Here is a 15372-nt window from a genome sequence, read left to right as displayed (position 1 = left end):
ATTTTCTTTGGTAGTCTGAATTTCTTCAGAAGTACATCATCTGCTGTGCCTTCTTCGCGAGGGAGCTGGTGTTTACCTCCCATTTGAGGTCCCTAGAGATGGTGGTGCACAGTAAGCGGAAGGAGTCGACAGTGGTCACTATGGTGTCATTCAATGTGATGGGGGGAGGGGTGGCTGGTTTCTTCCTAAAGTCTACAATCATCTCCACTGTCTTGAGAGCGTTGAGCTCCAGGTTGTCTTGGCCGCACCAGGACAGCAGCTGGTCGATCTCCCATCCGTAGGCAGTCTCGTCTCCCTCAGGGATGAGTCTGATGAGGGTGATGTCATCCACAAACTTCAGCTTGACAGACTGGTGGCTGGAGGTGCAGCTGTTTGTGTACAGGGAGAAGAGCAGGGGGGAAAGAACGCAGAGCTGGGGGGGTGCCGGTGCTGATGGACCTGGAGTCAGAGTCAGTTTTTGCCCAGCTTCACGTGCTGTTTCCTGTCGAACAGGAAGTGGGTGACCTGCAGTTAGAGTCGGGCATGTGCAGCTGGGAGAGCTCATACTACAACGTAAGCGGGGAGGACGGTGGTGAAGGCAGCGCTGAAGTCCACAAACAGGATCCTGGCGTAGCTGCCTGCATGTTCCAGGTGCTGTAGAATGTAGTGAAGGGCCATGTTTACTGCATCGTCCACAGACCTGTTTGCTCTGTAGGCGAACTGCAGAGGGTCCAGGAGAGGGTCCTTGATGGATGTGAGGTGCAGCAGAACAAGGCACTCAAAGACCTTCATTACTACAGAGGTCAGGGCGATGGGCCTGTAGTCATTTAGGCCGGTGATCCTTGTTTTCTTGAGGACAGGGATGATGGTGGAGGTCTTGAAGCAGGCTGGAACATGGCATGTCTCTTGTGAGGTGTTGAAGATGTCAGTGAACACTGGGGACAGCTGATCAGAGCAGAACTTTAGCATGAAGAGGCAGACAGAGTCTGGTCCAGCTGCTTTCCAGGGGCTCTGTCTCCTCAACAGACGGTTCAGCTTCAGCTGTGGGGAGGTCTGTATATGTAATATCAGAATCTGAATTCGTATTTTGTGTTGTTGTTCTTGTGTAAAAGCAATTAAAATTGGATTTAGGATTTGGATTGGATCACAAAAAAAGTTTATGTAGTTTTTTTTTTTTTTTACATACTAGGAAATTGCTTTTGGTCGTGCATAACATTGAGACAGCATTGGACAGGGTGCAGGGACGAGACAGGACAGTGAAAAGAGCGAGTAGGCCTACAAAATGTTAGTGCAAAAAAAATAGGCTAAGAAAAATAAATAATATACAAAAAGTAGTGCAGTATATACAGTGAGCATGCAGAGAGTAAGTGTGAGTAAGTAAGTGTAAGTGAGTGTGTGTACTGTGTGTGTGTGTGTGTGTGTGTGTGTGTGTGTGTGTGTGCGGCGTGATTTGTGAGTGTGGTGCATCCTACACAGTACATTCAGCTCTATGAGTTTATGGCATGTAGTTCTCAATATGACAGGCCTACTGCTTTCATATGGAGAGAACCACGTTTTGGTCATTCCGAAAGAGAGAGAGAGAGAGAGAAAGAGAGAGAGAGAGAGAGAGAGAGAGAGAGAGAAGGGTTGTCAATTGGACTTGTCATATCACCCTGTGGGCTGTGTACACATCGCTATGACTTCTATCACAACTAAACCCCAATATTCCACATTGTTTCCCCTGCCTATTTCTCTGGACCGGAAATATGATGGATTTGGTGCTGCTGTGTTCGAGCTCAGTCAGCCCTGCTCTGAGCTGACTGAGCACTGGGGGTAAGCTGGGCCTCAAAGGGAACTGCTGAGAGGGAGGCTAAACAGACGCATCCCTTACTGTTGTAACTGCCGAGGCTACACTACTCGTGAACATGAAAAGAAAAGCTAAGACTTTCTTTCCCCCCAGTTCAGAAATGTGTCTGAGGCAGTTCACATATCTCGTGCCTCCCCCTCTCCCTCTTACTGAACTACCAATGTGGCAAAAATGTCCTGCAGGAAGATTCAATAAATAATAATAATATAGGCTATGACAGATTGACAATGAGAAAACCTCACCAGCTCCTCCCTCTTTTTCCCCTCTCAAACTGCTACACCTAGAATTTTGGCCGCAGGCTCTAACATCAACACCTATGACCTTTTACAAGGATCCTCAGATCATCTTTGATTCAAATTCAATAGGTTAAATCGAAACAATGATGACTGTGCCATTAACTATTCGAAGTCCATGCTTGGTATTTCTAAATATTCTAAGAGTTTTTATATTTTATCTAACCCTCTGTAATCTACAACATAGTGGTGCTGGGATTCGTATTAGTTTCGTGTTGAAAAGTATGCTACTTTATATTGTCATACTGCCAATTACCCTATTAGCGAATCGTTCAGCACAGTGATAGGGAATGATTTACAAAGTGAATGTGTAACATTCGGGGTGTGACTGTGCACACAACTAGCCTACATTTTTTATCATGTTCATGGTTTCACATTAGTCTGTGATGAATGAATAGAAGCAGTTCGCACTCGCTACAGATTGTCACAGCAGGCCACACTATCCACACGGGCTATTTACCGTGACGTCACACATCCACCACTCTCAGGCTTGTCAAACCGGTGTTGGGGTCTGTAGGAGTGGCATTTGTGAAGCTCAAGCTACAGTACCTAAGGAGAACCTGTTATTAAAACTACTTTCAGGACTATTATAGAACTATTTATAATTTTTGCATTTGACATTATATTTGAAGGAAGTCGTTTATTCCAAAGCTAAATCATCTCATGACTTCTGTGTGTTGACGATCAGAGAGACCGGTAGCCTAACCTTTACATCGTGGACACGACATTTACAGAATGGAAACGAATGGTATGGCGTGTAAACATGGTAAGTCAATTAGAAGCCTTGTTTTCTCAAACTAGATTCAAAAGAGGGCATGATAGGCATAGCCCAAGTCATTGGCCTTTAAAATGTCCCTGTAGCCTACTGTACAATGTGATGCATTGACTTTGCTTTTGGGAAATGAAGTAAAGGAACTTATTTGTGAGAATAATTTAACTCACATAACACATAGAACACATAACTCAATAAAATTTGAAATGCATTTAAGAACAATTTCACCAGAAATTAGAACAAACTCAGTTAAAATGGTACAGATATGTCAACAGAGCAACACATAGGCTATGAATGAACGTAGACTTTTAAGTTAACAGGGCATCATATTTTACGGTGTAATCAATTCACAATAATGAAATTAGCCCATGAGTCAGACACTATTCACAAGAGGATATGCAGAACCAGTCATAGCCCACACTAAAATGTTTTCAACATTTTATATTTTTCCTGATTATCGTGGTGTAGCTTATTAGACAAGTTAACGTCAGATTCTAGCTATTCTAGTGCAACAGTATTTTTCTAGCTCGATCTGTTGGTCCAAAGCTTCTCCTGGATACTAGAGCTTTAAAACATCTTCTCATGAACGCGCCTTTACCAGATTCAATCACCTTCGCACATGTAGCCTAGGATAGCCTTGGGCAACCTATTCTCTCCATCAAGGGTGGCCTACGAACCACTCGTTTCATTAAAACGGTGATTTGTCGTGTTATAAAGTTAAACTTTATGCTAATAATTTGACCAATTTGACCATAAAACCTGTCTCTCTCATTCTTTACTTTACTATCAGTTGTAGGCTATAGCTCGCCCTGTCAGTCTGTCGGTTGGTCAGTTGGTCAGTTGATCCACAAACATCGGGTCTGTGCGCTGCACGTGTGCGTGGCCTGGGCTATGTGGTCGCAGCTATTGCGAATTCGCTCTCGTTTCTATGATGGTGTAATCTTTCCATTCCACGTGTTGCCACAAGGTGTGGCTCTACATTCTCAGTTTCATCCAGGACAGTTTCTGTTGCTACAGTTCAGAATGAGCAAAATCAAAACAACTGCCTAAATCATAGCGTAAACGAAAGGTAGACTGAGGTGACGTTGAGCAAGGCCCAGCATTCTTAATGGGTCATTATTCAGTTTCACTGTGGGTTAAGATAGCAAGGCCTATGTGCTTGTCCATCCTACAGAGTTGCATCAGATTTTCTTATGTTGAATAACACAACAAAGCATTTCATAATAGTAATTTGAGATGACTAAAGACAAGACTAAAAAACAAAGTACTAACTAATGTATGTCTAGTCCTTAATATCACGTTTGTTTTTTCCCATTCTTTATTAAGTCAAAGTTGGATTCTGCTATTCCAATGCTGCAACAGATTCTATAATGAAGCTCTTGCTTCATTCCATTGCCATAAGGTGTGGCTGTACATTCTCTTTTCAATTCAGGGCAGTTTCTGTTGCTGTACACAGCAGCCTTAAGCAAAATCAAAACAAGACATGGCTTATTATTGTATTACGGCGAGGTTTCTCCTAAGATATATTGTCCATGACGCAAAGTTATGCCTCAGGGATATAATAAAAACAACACATTTTTTTATAGTAATTGGAGAAGACAAAATACAAGGCTTGAGGTCTATGGTCTTTTACATGCCATGTCTGTTTGTCATGATTGATGCTAAGTTAACAAACAAATCTGTATGCAAACCTACATGCAAACACTTTTGAGTATGCCTATAGGCTAAGGCTAGTTGAACTGTATGATCAGACCTCTGTCAACATCAGTTTTAAGTGATTATTATAAATTCATTCTCATGGGTAATCATTTGTAAACATAAAGAACAGACATTCAAAAGTTCACAAAGGGCGCAGTAACCTACAGGATAGACTACCTATAGGATAACTATGCCACATTTATTTACATACTTTTTCACCACAAGATGGGGCAGTTGCTTCACTTACTAGATCGACCTAGTTAGGCTACTCCTGCAGCTCAGGTTTCCGGGCTGAGGTAGGCTGAGGTAGGGTACTGTATTGAGGCTTGAAAGACGAATTATTGGAAATATAGCGAAGTGATAAAGTGCCCTTAAATAGCATGCCATCTTATAGATAAATTGAACAATGTTTTATATAGCCTAACCCAGTATATAAAAAGGTCGATCGGGGTGATCCAGGATTGTTGACATTCCACTTAGGCGAGCCAGTAGCCTACGTCACACCTAGCACCCCCAAGCAGACAGGGACCCCCTATTTTAAACTACCTCTTGGTTCAGTATGAATTCACTGCATGCATGCGGCGGCGCATTGCAAAAGGCTGTGCTTTCCTCACGGAAGCCAGCTGTTTTTATTGCTACCAATGGGCGTAAAATGACCAGTGAACTTTGAGTACTTTGCCTGCACGCCATAGAGGGAGATCCCATTCTTGTTGTGGTGTTTTATCAAGCAATCTCGGAATCAAGTTACAATGCAGTGCTTAAAAAAGCAACCAAAACGCACTAGATCCGAGGAATTACTCTATCGTGCGAGAGGCAAGAAGACGACACGTATAAATGAAAAGCTTTTAGGTACAGTATTAACTTTTATACATAGATCGTGAGTGCAACTGTCTGTGGTGTACAATTATCAACCCCCACTGTCCTAGCGCGGTGTTGTCTACGCTACTTTGTGGAAACCCATGACAATAGACTTTTTTGAGTTTTGACAGTTTCACATTTCTTTTCATCCTGATATCGAAGGGCTGTCAATGCCCCGTTTAAACGGTCATGACCAGTCCTGACACTGTGTCCGCTCCTCTCAGGGCTGGAGGAAGATGCCGACCTCCTGTTCCTCCTGACAGGCGGGGACCTCCTGAAGGTGCGGTCTCGCTCCTGGAAGAAGACCCGCTTCTTCAAGCTACAGGAAGACTGCAGGACCATGTGGCACGAATCCAAAAAAACCTTCTTCAAGTCGAACCAGACCTGTGAGTGCTGCAGCCCCGGCATCCCACCCACATGTGTGTGAGACCTTCCCCTCCCCCAGATCCTCTCTCTCTCTCTCTCTCTCTCTCTCTCTCTCTCTCTCTCTCTCTCTCTCTCTCTCTCTCTCTGGTGTTGTGGTGGAATGGAACACTTTATATATTTATTCTGATAGTGTAAACACGTAAAGCACATGGGACTGACCAATTTTGAGTCACTTGTAGTACCAGGTAGCTTTTCTTTTCTTTTTAAAAATCTCACTGGACTTTGGGAAAGTGTAATCTTCCACATCTGGAGCTTTAGGTCTCAGTAGAACTGGAGGCGTGGCCAAGGCCCTGGTCGTTATCAGAGACAGTCTGGGCCCCGGTCCAGACGGGTGTGGCACAGAGCTCTTTTATTGTGGGTAGATAATATGATACATGTGGGTGGAGCACGAGATATCAACTGAAGGATTTTTACTGCCAATTGCCCATGGGGTGTTCAGTCAGTCTCGCTCCTGTATTTTAGCTTTCTATTCTATCATCCTGTGGTTTTGGGCAACACCTGTGTGATTAGGTTACTTCTCCACCTGATGATCTCATCAAGTATTATTATGTAGGTCCAGTGTAGGTCTACTACAGTATCAGAGCAAGACTGATAACAGCTATGGTGATATGGCTTTATGGCTCTCATAGCCATACTTCGGTGAGTCAGTGAGAAATGGCTTTGTCATATTTTATGTCACATGAGAAAAGTTCACTGGATTATGGTGCAATGGATACAGCGTTTGCCATTTGCCTTATATGTTTGAATGAATTTGGACGTAAACATCACACAGTATTAGTATCAATCCCAGTGTAAGACATTTCCCCTAATTATTAACTCTAGGTGGAATATCTTCCTAAAGATATTCCCTCATTTGGTGTTTTGATGATGGTTATGGAGAGCGCTGTCTAACACATCAGCCCAAAATCTTACTGTAATGGCCGGGTTTCCCGAACGAGTTAAGAAGCACTTAACTCCAAAGTACTTCTTAGCTCCCATACAAAGGGTTGCTTAAGAATGGTTCCTTAAGAAGGTTCTTTATCGGGAAACGCGGCCAATATCCCTCTCTATGCAGTTGTCGATGCACAGTTCTTGCTGATTGTCTGATAACATTCTGCATTGGCATTCTCAGTCACCAAAGAGTGCTTTCCACCACAACTTCCTGTTTACTGATGTCTTTCCGATATGTCTAAATACAGATGTCACTTAAGGCACTGTTCCTACTGAGACACTAGCCAGTCTTTGTGACTAAAGCTCCTGACATCAGTGCCCCAATAATCAACCTTCTTTCAAAGTCAATTAGATATTTTCCTTTTGCCACCTTAATTCAACATTGAGGTTAACTGGGCATGTTTATACATGCCACAGAGCATGATGGGATGTTAACTTCTTAATTGTATCATGCAGCACTTGTATGGAAGCATCTGCATTCGTTTTTTTCTCTGCTCATTTGTATATTTATACAGTATATATCATGTGTGTATCTATACTGTCCGCCCCCTGTACTGTTTACTGTTAAAAAGCATGACCGCTGGTCAGTGATCACCTCCTCCTCCTCTCCAGTCTCCATCTATGACATCTCAGCAGTGCGAGCCGGCCGCCAGTCCGAGGGTCTGAGGAAGAACACGGAGGACCAGGTGGACGGACGCTGCTTCTCCATCGTCTTCAAAAACCGCCGTAAGAACCTGGACCTGATAGCCAGCTCAGAGGAGGAGGCCAAGCAGTGGGTCTCCAGCCTGGAGAAGATCATCGCCAACGCCGGCAACCTCAACAGCCTGCAGAAGACTGAGCAGTATCCCGATGGCAGTTAGAGCAATTTATAGTTCTGTACTTGTGTGGCACCTTTCTTATGTCTTTCCACTGTACCGCCTTTGAGGTAAACTCAACTCGTCGACCATTACTGTTTGTGTTGTGTGGCACCCATATTATGAATTCGGTTGAACCTTACATTAGAGCTTCAGTTGGATCTTCAACTGCATGAGAAAAGCAGACAAGGATGCTGATGACAAGCTGACTCTGAAAGAGCTGGAGGACTTCCTCCACCGCATCAACATAGAGGTGGCCGACGACTACGCAGAGGAGATCTTCCAGGTGATTCATCTGCTGACCTTAGGCTGCATTAGAACAAGATTATGCGCTGCAGTAGAACGCTTGCGGAAATGTCACGGTCCGCTTCCGAGTCGTCTTATCCCCTATTTTGAACCCATCGCCGATTTCCGCCCCTCCAGAAATGTGACAAGTCCAAATCGGGCCACCTGGCCGGGGAGGAGATCGAGCACTTCTACAACCTGCTGACGCGTCGGGAGGAGATAGACGTGATCTACGGGGAGTACGCCAAAACCGCCGGCTGCATGAGCGCCCAGAACCTGCTGGACTTCCTGCTTAAAGAACAGAGGGAGGAGGTGTCACTGGCCGACGCGCTCGCGCTCATTGAGAAGTACGAGCTGGATGAGAAAGGTAAGAGCAAGCGTGGCCGAGAGTACCGTAGCTGTCAGCTGCTGTATTTGTTGTTGTGATCTTAATATCTATTCAGGAGAAATCATATCTAGGAGAAGTAGGCGTAGCTCTCTGATGGAGTCCTTACAAACTACCATTGTTTGAGTTTTTAACACCTTGGATTTCTGCAGCCAAAGAGAAGCAGCTGATGACCAAAGATGGCTTCCTGATGTACCTGCACCAATCGGAGGGGTTTCTCATTAACCCCGCCCACAAGGAAGTGTACCAGGACATGAGCCAGCCCCTCAACCACTACTTCATCTCCTCCTCCCACAACACCTACCTGGTGGAGGACCAGCTGAGCGGACCCAGCAGCACGGAAGCCTACATCAGGTAAGAACTACTCTACCCAGAATCTCTCGCTACGGCAAGAACCTCTGCGAACAAGCTACGATATTTGTGGACGCCAATGAGAATCTGATTGGACTTTCTATCGGATCAGATAGTGGGCGGTGTGGAGAGACTGATTTGACCTCTGAACTCCTGCAAGGTGCGATTTACTTGGGACACAAGGTGCGATTTACTTGGGACTTTCTCCCACGTGAGCTCTCACTTCAATCAGGTTTTTATTACACAAACGGCAAAGTGTAAAATTGACCTGAATTGACCTGAATAACCTGAATTAGTTTTTCATTTAGTCCCCACTACACGCTCCCGATGAAATAAACATTCAAATGCAGCTGGATTTGAAAGGCAGGCTAATGCTATGGCTCCGCCCCTCTGCTCATGTTTCGTGGCGCTTGACTCCGGACTAGGTAAGGACCGGCCCCACCCATCGCCGGGCTTGGCGGTACAGTAGGTCAGCGGTTCGAGCGTCTGACCAGTGAGCGCAAGGACAGACGCTCTTAGCTCTTCGGTCGATCCGTCACAGAGGGACTCAGGGCGCTTGTGAACCCCGTCCGCAGGGCCCTGATGAAGGGCTGTCGCTGCGTGGAGCTGGACTGCTGGGACGGGCCGGACGACGAGCCGGTCATCTACCACGGATACACGCTCACCTCCAAGATCCTCTTCAGAGACACCGTCCAGGCCATCAAGGACTACGCCTTCAAGGTATTTCAGCCGAGACGCAGTCAAAGCAGGTGGACACCCCCGTGAACTCCCCAAAGGAAGCGCTTCAGACCGCCGGCGGACACGCACCACATGATACCGCTGTGTCGTACCGCGTGCTCTGTTTGATTCTTCAGTATCGTAATAGTTGGGGTATCTGGGTGTCCGCAGACGTCCGAGTACCCTGTGATCCTGTCCCTGGAGAACCACTGCAGTGTGGAGCAGCAGAAAGTCATGGCCCAGCACCTGAGCTCCATCCTGGGCACTGCCCTGGTCACCAAGCCCCCGGGGGACTGGATGCCCACCAACTTCCCCTCCCCAGAGGTATGTGCGTGTGTGTGTGTGTGTGTGTGTGTGTGTGTGCACATGTGTGAGGCGGGGAAGGGTTGTGTCCACATGATTGTCTGATGTTGGTGACTAGGCTCAGTTCCCCATATTTTATTCTTTCAGAAACCGGAAAATCAGAAATCAGTGCATCAAATTCAAATGACTAGTACTGAGTGAATCACATCTCATTCAAATCACTACTGAGTGAATCACATCGCATTCAAATCACTACTGAGTGAATCACTTCGCATTCAAATCACTACTGAGTGAAGCCTATGGGAAACACAGTATGGGAATATAGGGTTGGTTGGAAGAAAGCCAATGTACTACTACTTGCTAGAACTCACAAGTGCATCTCCTGTCTAAAACAAGTGACTAAGAGCATAATCCAGTGCTGAAGGCAATGTGCAAGAATAACACTTTTCATAAACGTGTGTGTGTGTGTGTGTGTGTGCCATTCCTCAGGAGCTGAAGGGGAAGTTCCTGATCAAAGGGAAGAGGTTGAATAAGCTGGAGGCGTGCTTCTCTCTGGAGGCTCCCACAGAAGACGAGACTGACGTGACGGAGGAGGAGGAGTCAAACGATGAAGAGGAAGAGGTAGAAGAGAAGAAGAGTAAGGTAGGCCTACGTTAACCTGGGAGACATTTTAGTTCAATGCTTTTTTGGTTTCCCTTTCCCCCAAATACTACAGTCTCTCTCTCTCTCTCTCTCTCTCTCTGAGTTTGGCCTAAAACCTGTTTCCATTTTGCCTGCAGAAGGGAAAGAAACTGAAGCTTGCCAAGGAGCTGTCCGACATGGTGGTCTACTGCAAGAGCGTCCACTTCAACGGCTTTGAGGACGCCAGAGAGCAGCTCTCCTTCTATGAGATGTCTTCCTTCAAGGAGGGGAAGGCTGTGAAGCTCGCAGAGGAGTCAGGTTAGGACGAGACTCGCCAGTCAGTCTCTAAACGCTGCGCCCAACTAGACACTGAAGACATTCCTCCAGATTTCGTTGCTAAAAGTGGGTGGAAACAAGTTGAGATATTGAAAAGAAACAACCCGAAGTCTTTAGGGTGGTCCGTCGTAATGTGTTGGGGGATGTTTATCTCCACCCCAGCGCAGGGCGAGAGGGAATGTTTTTGGTGGCTTGTGTTTGTACGTCCGTCCGTATGTCAGTACATACGTCTGTTAGCAGGATTACACAAAAAATTACCAGACCGATTTTCACAAAACTTGGTGGAAGGCTGTAGCATGGGCCAATTTAGAACCTATTCAATTTTGGAGCGGATGTGAATCACAGGGTGGGTCCACGAGCTGGCCAAACATGGCCAGCCATTCACTTCCATTCATTTTTTGGACTTAGGCTCTGGAGCAAAGTCTAGTCCTAACCTGAAAATGACCATATCTCAACATGGTAAAGTCACAGAGACACGGGGTTTGGACGGGCATAAAGCTAACAAATGCAGCAATACCACACCTGTCCTGTGCGCACAGAACCACGAAATGCGTTCATGGGCGGAGGTCTATGCTCTCTGAGCACCATTTCTAGTTTGTTTTGTTCTGATTCTCCGCTCCAGTTAGGGACAAAGATAGGGGGAGGACATCATTTCTGGTAAGGCAGGTCCTTTACACTACTGGAGATGTAGACAGTGGTCCTGATTGGTAGTGTCCGTTTTAGGCGCTGTTCTAGCAACGATTTTCAATGGAGTTGTCTCCAGACTTTTCCGAGGCGGAGATCTCCAAAGTCTGGCATCGCGCGCCACGGTTAGGATGGCCTCCATGACATGTTTACAATGAGGATCAAAATACCATGAATAAAAGACTGTCTTCCTTCCGATGCAAAGTGGGTCACCGGCTCTCGTGTGTGTGTGAGAAGAACAGTATTCCTGCTGGCCAACGGGAAATGATTTCTCATTTTTCACTGCATTTGGTGTGGAGCCAGGAGCACGGCTCTCAATCAATCAATCAAAGCTTTATTTTTATAGCGCATTTCATACCCAGAGGCAACACAATGCGCTTTACAGAGAACAAGGGAGGAGGGCATACGACCCACTCTCTACATATTCCAGAGGGAAGCAAAAAAACAGTATCACCCGGGGGCCAGATAAGTGAGCTGTAAAAAATTCTTCCCTGACCCCTCTCAACAAGGCGATCGAGCAAGCTCCTGGAGTATGTTTGTCTACCGGCTAAGAACATTTATAAAGCAATACATTACATTAAATTACATTTCAGAGTAAGAGAGGCTAAAAAAGCATCATAGGAGAGAGGGCATCCTATGGACATGCTACGAAATCCACAGCAGACACGGGGGTATCTATCGGACTCTGGGAGGTCTGCTGGTGACAGTGGGGCATCCACTGGACCTGGTTAGAAGATAGGAGGGAGAGAGAGAGGCACTAGGGAGAGGGAAAGCAGAACAGGGTTAGTAGCACATAGAGCCATACAAACCACACAGATATTGAAACAGGAAACCTTGCTCTGAAAGTGAAACGTCTTCCTTCCTCTCCTCTTCCAGCGAACGGCTACATCCATCACAACGTGGACAAGCTGAGCCGGATCTACCCTGCAGGGTCCCGGACCGACTCCTCCAACTACAACCCTGTACCCCTGTGGAACGCAGGCTGTCAGATAGGTACGGACCACGGTCACCTACACCACAAATGAGCAGCATTTCATTTCATTTCAAACCTTAAACCTTAAAACTTTATTTATCCTCGTGAAGCACTGCAGTTTCCTTCATTTACAGTGATGACGAGTTCACACGAGACAAATCAATTCAACAAACTAGCATGGATAGCAGGGTCACATAACAGTAGCATTATTCAGACTAGTTGAGGCGTCATAGATTGGGCTCAAAGAGGGAAGAGAAAAGAGATGTTCGTGAACTTTTAACCTGTAATCCTGTTATAAATCACTTTTTGTTGTTTCATTGCCACTCCCCCACCCCCTCCTCTCGTCTCCTCTCCTCACCTCTCCTCCTTCACTCCTTTCCTCACCTCACCTCTCCTTTCCTCCTGTCCTTACCTCTTCTCTCCTTTCCTCACCTCTCTCCTCCTCTCAGTGGCCCTAAATTTCCAGACGTCCTGCTCGGACATGGACGTGAACCAGGGCCGGTTCCTGACCAATGGGAAGAGCGGCTACGTCCTGAAGCCGTCGTACCTGAGGGACGGGGTGTCCGATTTCGACCCCGCCACGCTGACCAGGGGGCCGTGGCTGCAGCCCAAGACGCTGCACGTCATGGTGAGACGCACGTTTCCCGCGCCCGTCATACGTTCCATGTACCTTTCGTGCACCGCCGCTCGTAACCGACCGGCTTGACCCCTCGTGCTTGACCTCCATACCATTTCCCAGAGAAGCTTTTCTCTTGGGTGTGAGTTAATATGAGCGGAGTGTCATACTGATGTAAGCGGCGTTCCCGTGTCACGTCCTGTCACCAGATCATCTCCGCACAGCAGCTCCCCAAAGTCAACAAGAAGAAGAGCTCCATCGTGGACCCTCTGGTGAAGGTGGAGGTGTACGGGGTACCGGCTGACGTGGCGCAGAAAGAAACACAATACATCTCCAACAACGGTACTGAACCTCACACGCCCACCCTAATCACCGTCTCTGGTTTATTTACCGAGGTTTTAACCCAGAACGGAACGGGAACTTCACACTCCCACCCTAATCACGGTTTCTGGTTTATTTACCTACTGTAGGTTTTAACCCAGAATGGAACGAGAACTTCCAGTTCGACGTCTACGTGCCGGAGCTAGCGCTGGTGCGCTTCTCCATCGAGGACTACGACTCCACATCCAGCAATGAGTTTGTGGCCCAGTACACCGTGCCCTTCAACAGCTTACAGTTGGGTGAGTGGGCTTCGCCGCCGCCCCCCCCCCCCCACACACACACATCGTTTTCCGCTAAAGAGATAACTGTGCCCTTTCTGCCTTTGGACAAATCAAGACAGAGGCACTCTGTACCCTCTCTGGCTGCAGTCACAGGACCAGCACTATTCTCAGCAGCTAAAGCTGGCTTCACATACAACAGCCAAGTTTTCAGCAGTTTTAGAATGGAATCATTGTTTTGAAACGGCCTCCTCAGTTCTGAAAGATCGGACACGGTGAACATTCCAAGACAGAGAGACGTTCTAAAACGACAAACATTTAAAAAGCTTAACGGCTGTTTTATAATGAACCCAGCTGCATAGAGAGCCTAGTTTCATCCCATCACAATCACTGCTGACCAACTGACCGAGGCGCCTGTCTTAACCGCTCCCACAGGATACAGACAAGTGCCTCTGCTCAGCAAGGATGGAGACGTGCTCCCCTCGGCCGGACTCTTCGTTCACATCATGATCACGGACTCCGACTGAGCGGCCTGTCCCCCAGCAAGCGCCTCGCCTTCACGGTGTGACCAAGACATTCCCCGCGCCATCGTCACTCAGGAATCCAGCAGGCGATTTTAGTGGCTTTAACTTTTTAAAAAACAAAACATTTAGCACACTTATTTTTAGCTCATCAAATATCTGAACACATTGTTTTGAACACTAGAACTCCTTTTTTTGTGCTTATTGTTCTGTTGGGGTGGTGGAACACAAAATGCACACACGGCACATAGGAGCACCTGATGACATTGCGTTCCACTGGTTCGCGTTAGCTTCCTTCTGTTATCTATTTGTTGTTCATTTGCTACAGATTTTAGAAATGCTTTTGCATGTCCAGCATTCCTTTCAATATTGCATTATGCGTATTTAAATATTTTTATTCAAGTGATCATTTCATTAATGTGTGGATATAATATATATTAGTCAACATCTAACAAAGAAGTATTACTTCAGCTTTTACTGTATTTCAACAACCAGGATTCACATTGTGTGATTTAGAAATGCCTTTTTCAGGGATTCCACAATCTCTGATAAAAATGGAGAACCCAACAAAGTTTTCTGATCTTCATTTACATACAGTATCTTGACTGTCATTCTCATATACTGTAGTTAGATCATTAATCTGTCCGTTTCAGCGCCATGTGCTGTCCATCTGTGGCACATGTACAGTATTCTCTGGTATTAGATAAAGATGGATGTTCTTTTCAGATGTGCAGTTCTCAAGCATTCCAGTCGGGAGTTTTGTGATAAGAAGATATACTACCTACACGACCTAATTTCACTCTCTTGGTCGTTTTAGCAAAACACCAAGTCTCAGGCTTCCCTCTCACTCCTAGACACTTTTATGTTCCTTAGTTATGAGGAAAGTCTAACAAATATTTACTGTATCACGTGATCTGCATATTCAAAAGGACGACTGATGACAGTTTGGATCAGAAGACAATACAAACAGAAAACAGATGCAGTCTTTTCATAGAAACAGAAAACAAGATGCAGTATTTTCATAGAAACAGAAAACAAGATGCAGCCTTTTCATACAAAAAGAAAACAAGATGCAGTCTTTTCATACAACCAGAAAACAAGATGCAGCCTTTTCATACAATCAGAAAACAAGACGCAGCCTTTTCATACAAAGAAAACAAGACGCAGTCTTTTTATACAAACAGAAAACAAGACGCAGTCTTTTCATACAAACAAAACAAGACGCAGTCTTTTCATACAAACAGAAAACAAGACAGTCTTTTCATACAAACAGAAAACAAGACAGTCTTTTCATACAAACAGAAAACAAGACAGTCTTTTCATAC

General features: G+C 45.8%; 1 protein-coding gene across 1 annotated transcript; it reads left to right on the top strand.

Moving 5' to 3' along the window:
• The first annotated feature begins 5311 nt into the window (after positions 1-5311).
• LOC311325644 (1-phosphatidylinositol 4,5-bisphosphate phosphodiesterase delta-1-like) lies at positions 5312-14434 on the top strand. Its single transcript, XM_084458367.1, has 15 exons — positions 5312-5437; positions 5671-5832; positions 7415-7643; positions 7813-7942; positions 8080-8308; positions 8479-8680; positions 9253-9397; positions 9566-9718; positions 10187-10339; positions 10477-10636; positions 12215-12331; positions 12761-12939; positions 13137-13269; positions 13398-13547; positions 13962-14434. Exons 1-15 carry the CDS (start codon positions 5338-5340, stop codon positions 14051-14053), a joined length of 2334 nt encoding a protein of 777 aa, XP_084314493.1. The 5' UTR covers positions 5312-5337; the 3' UTR covers positions 14054-14434.
• The last annotated feature ends 938 nt before the right edge of the window (positions 14435-15372 follow it).

This window comes from Borostomias antarcticus (assembly GCF_949987555.1).
Source record: "Borostomias antarcticus genome assembly, chromosome: 24".
In the NCBI taxonomy this organism is placed as follows: Eukaryota; Metazoa; Chordata; class Actinopteri; order Stomiiformes; family Stomiidae; genus Borostomias; species Borostomias antarcticus.
This window is presented reverse-complemented; position numbering and strand designations above follow the sequence as displayed.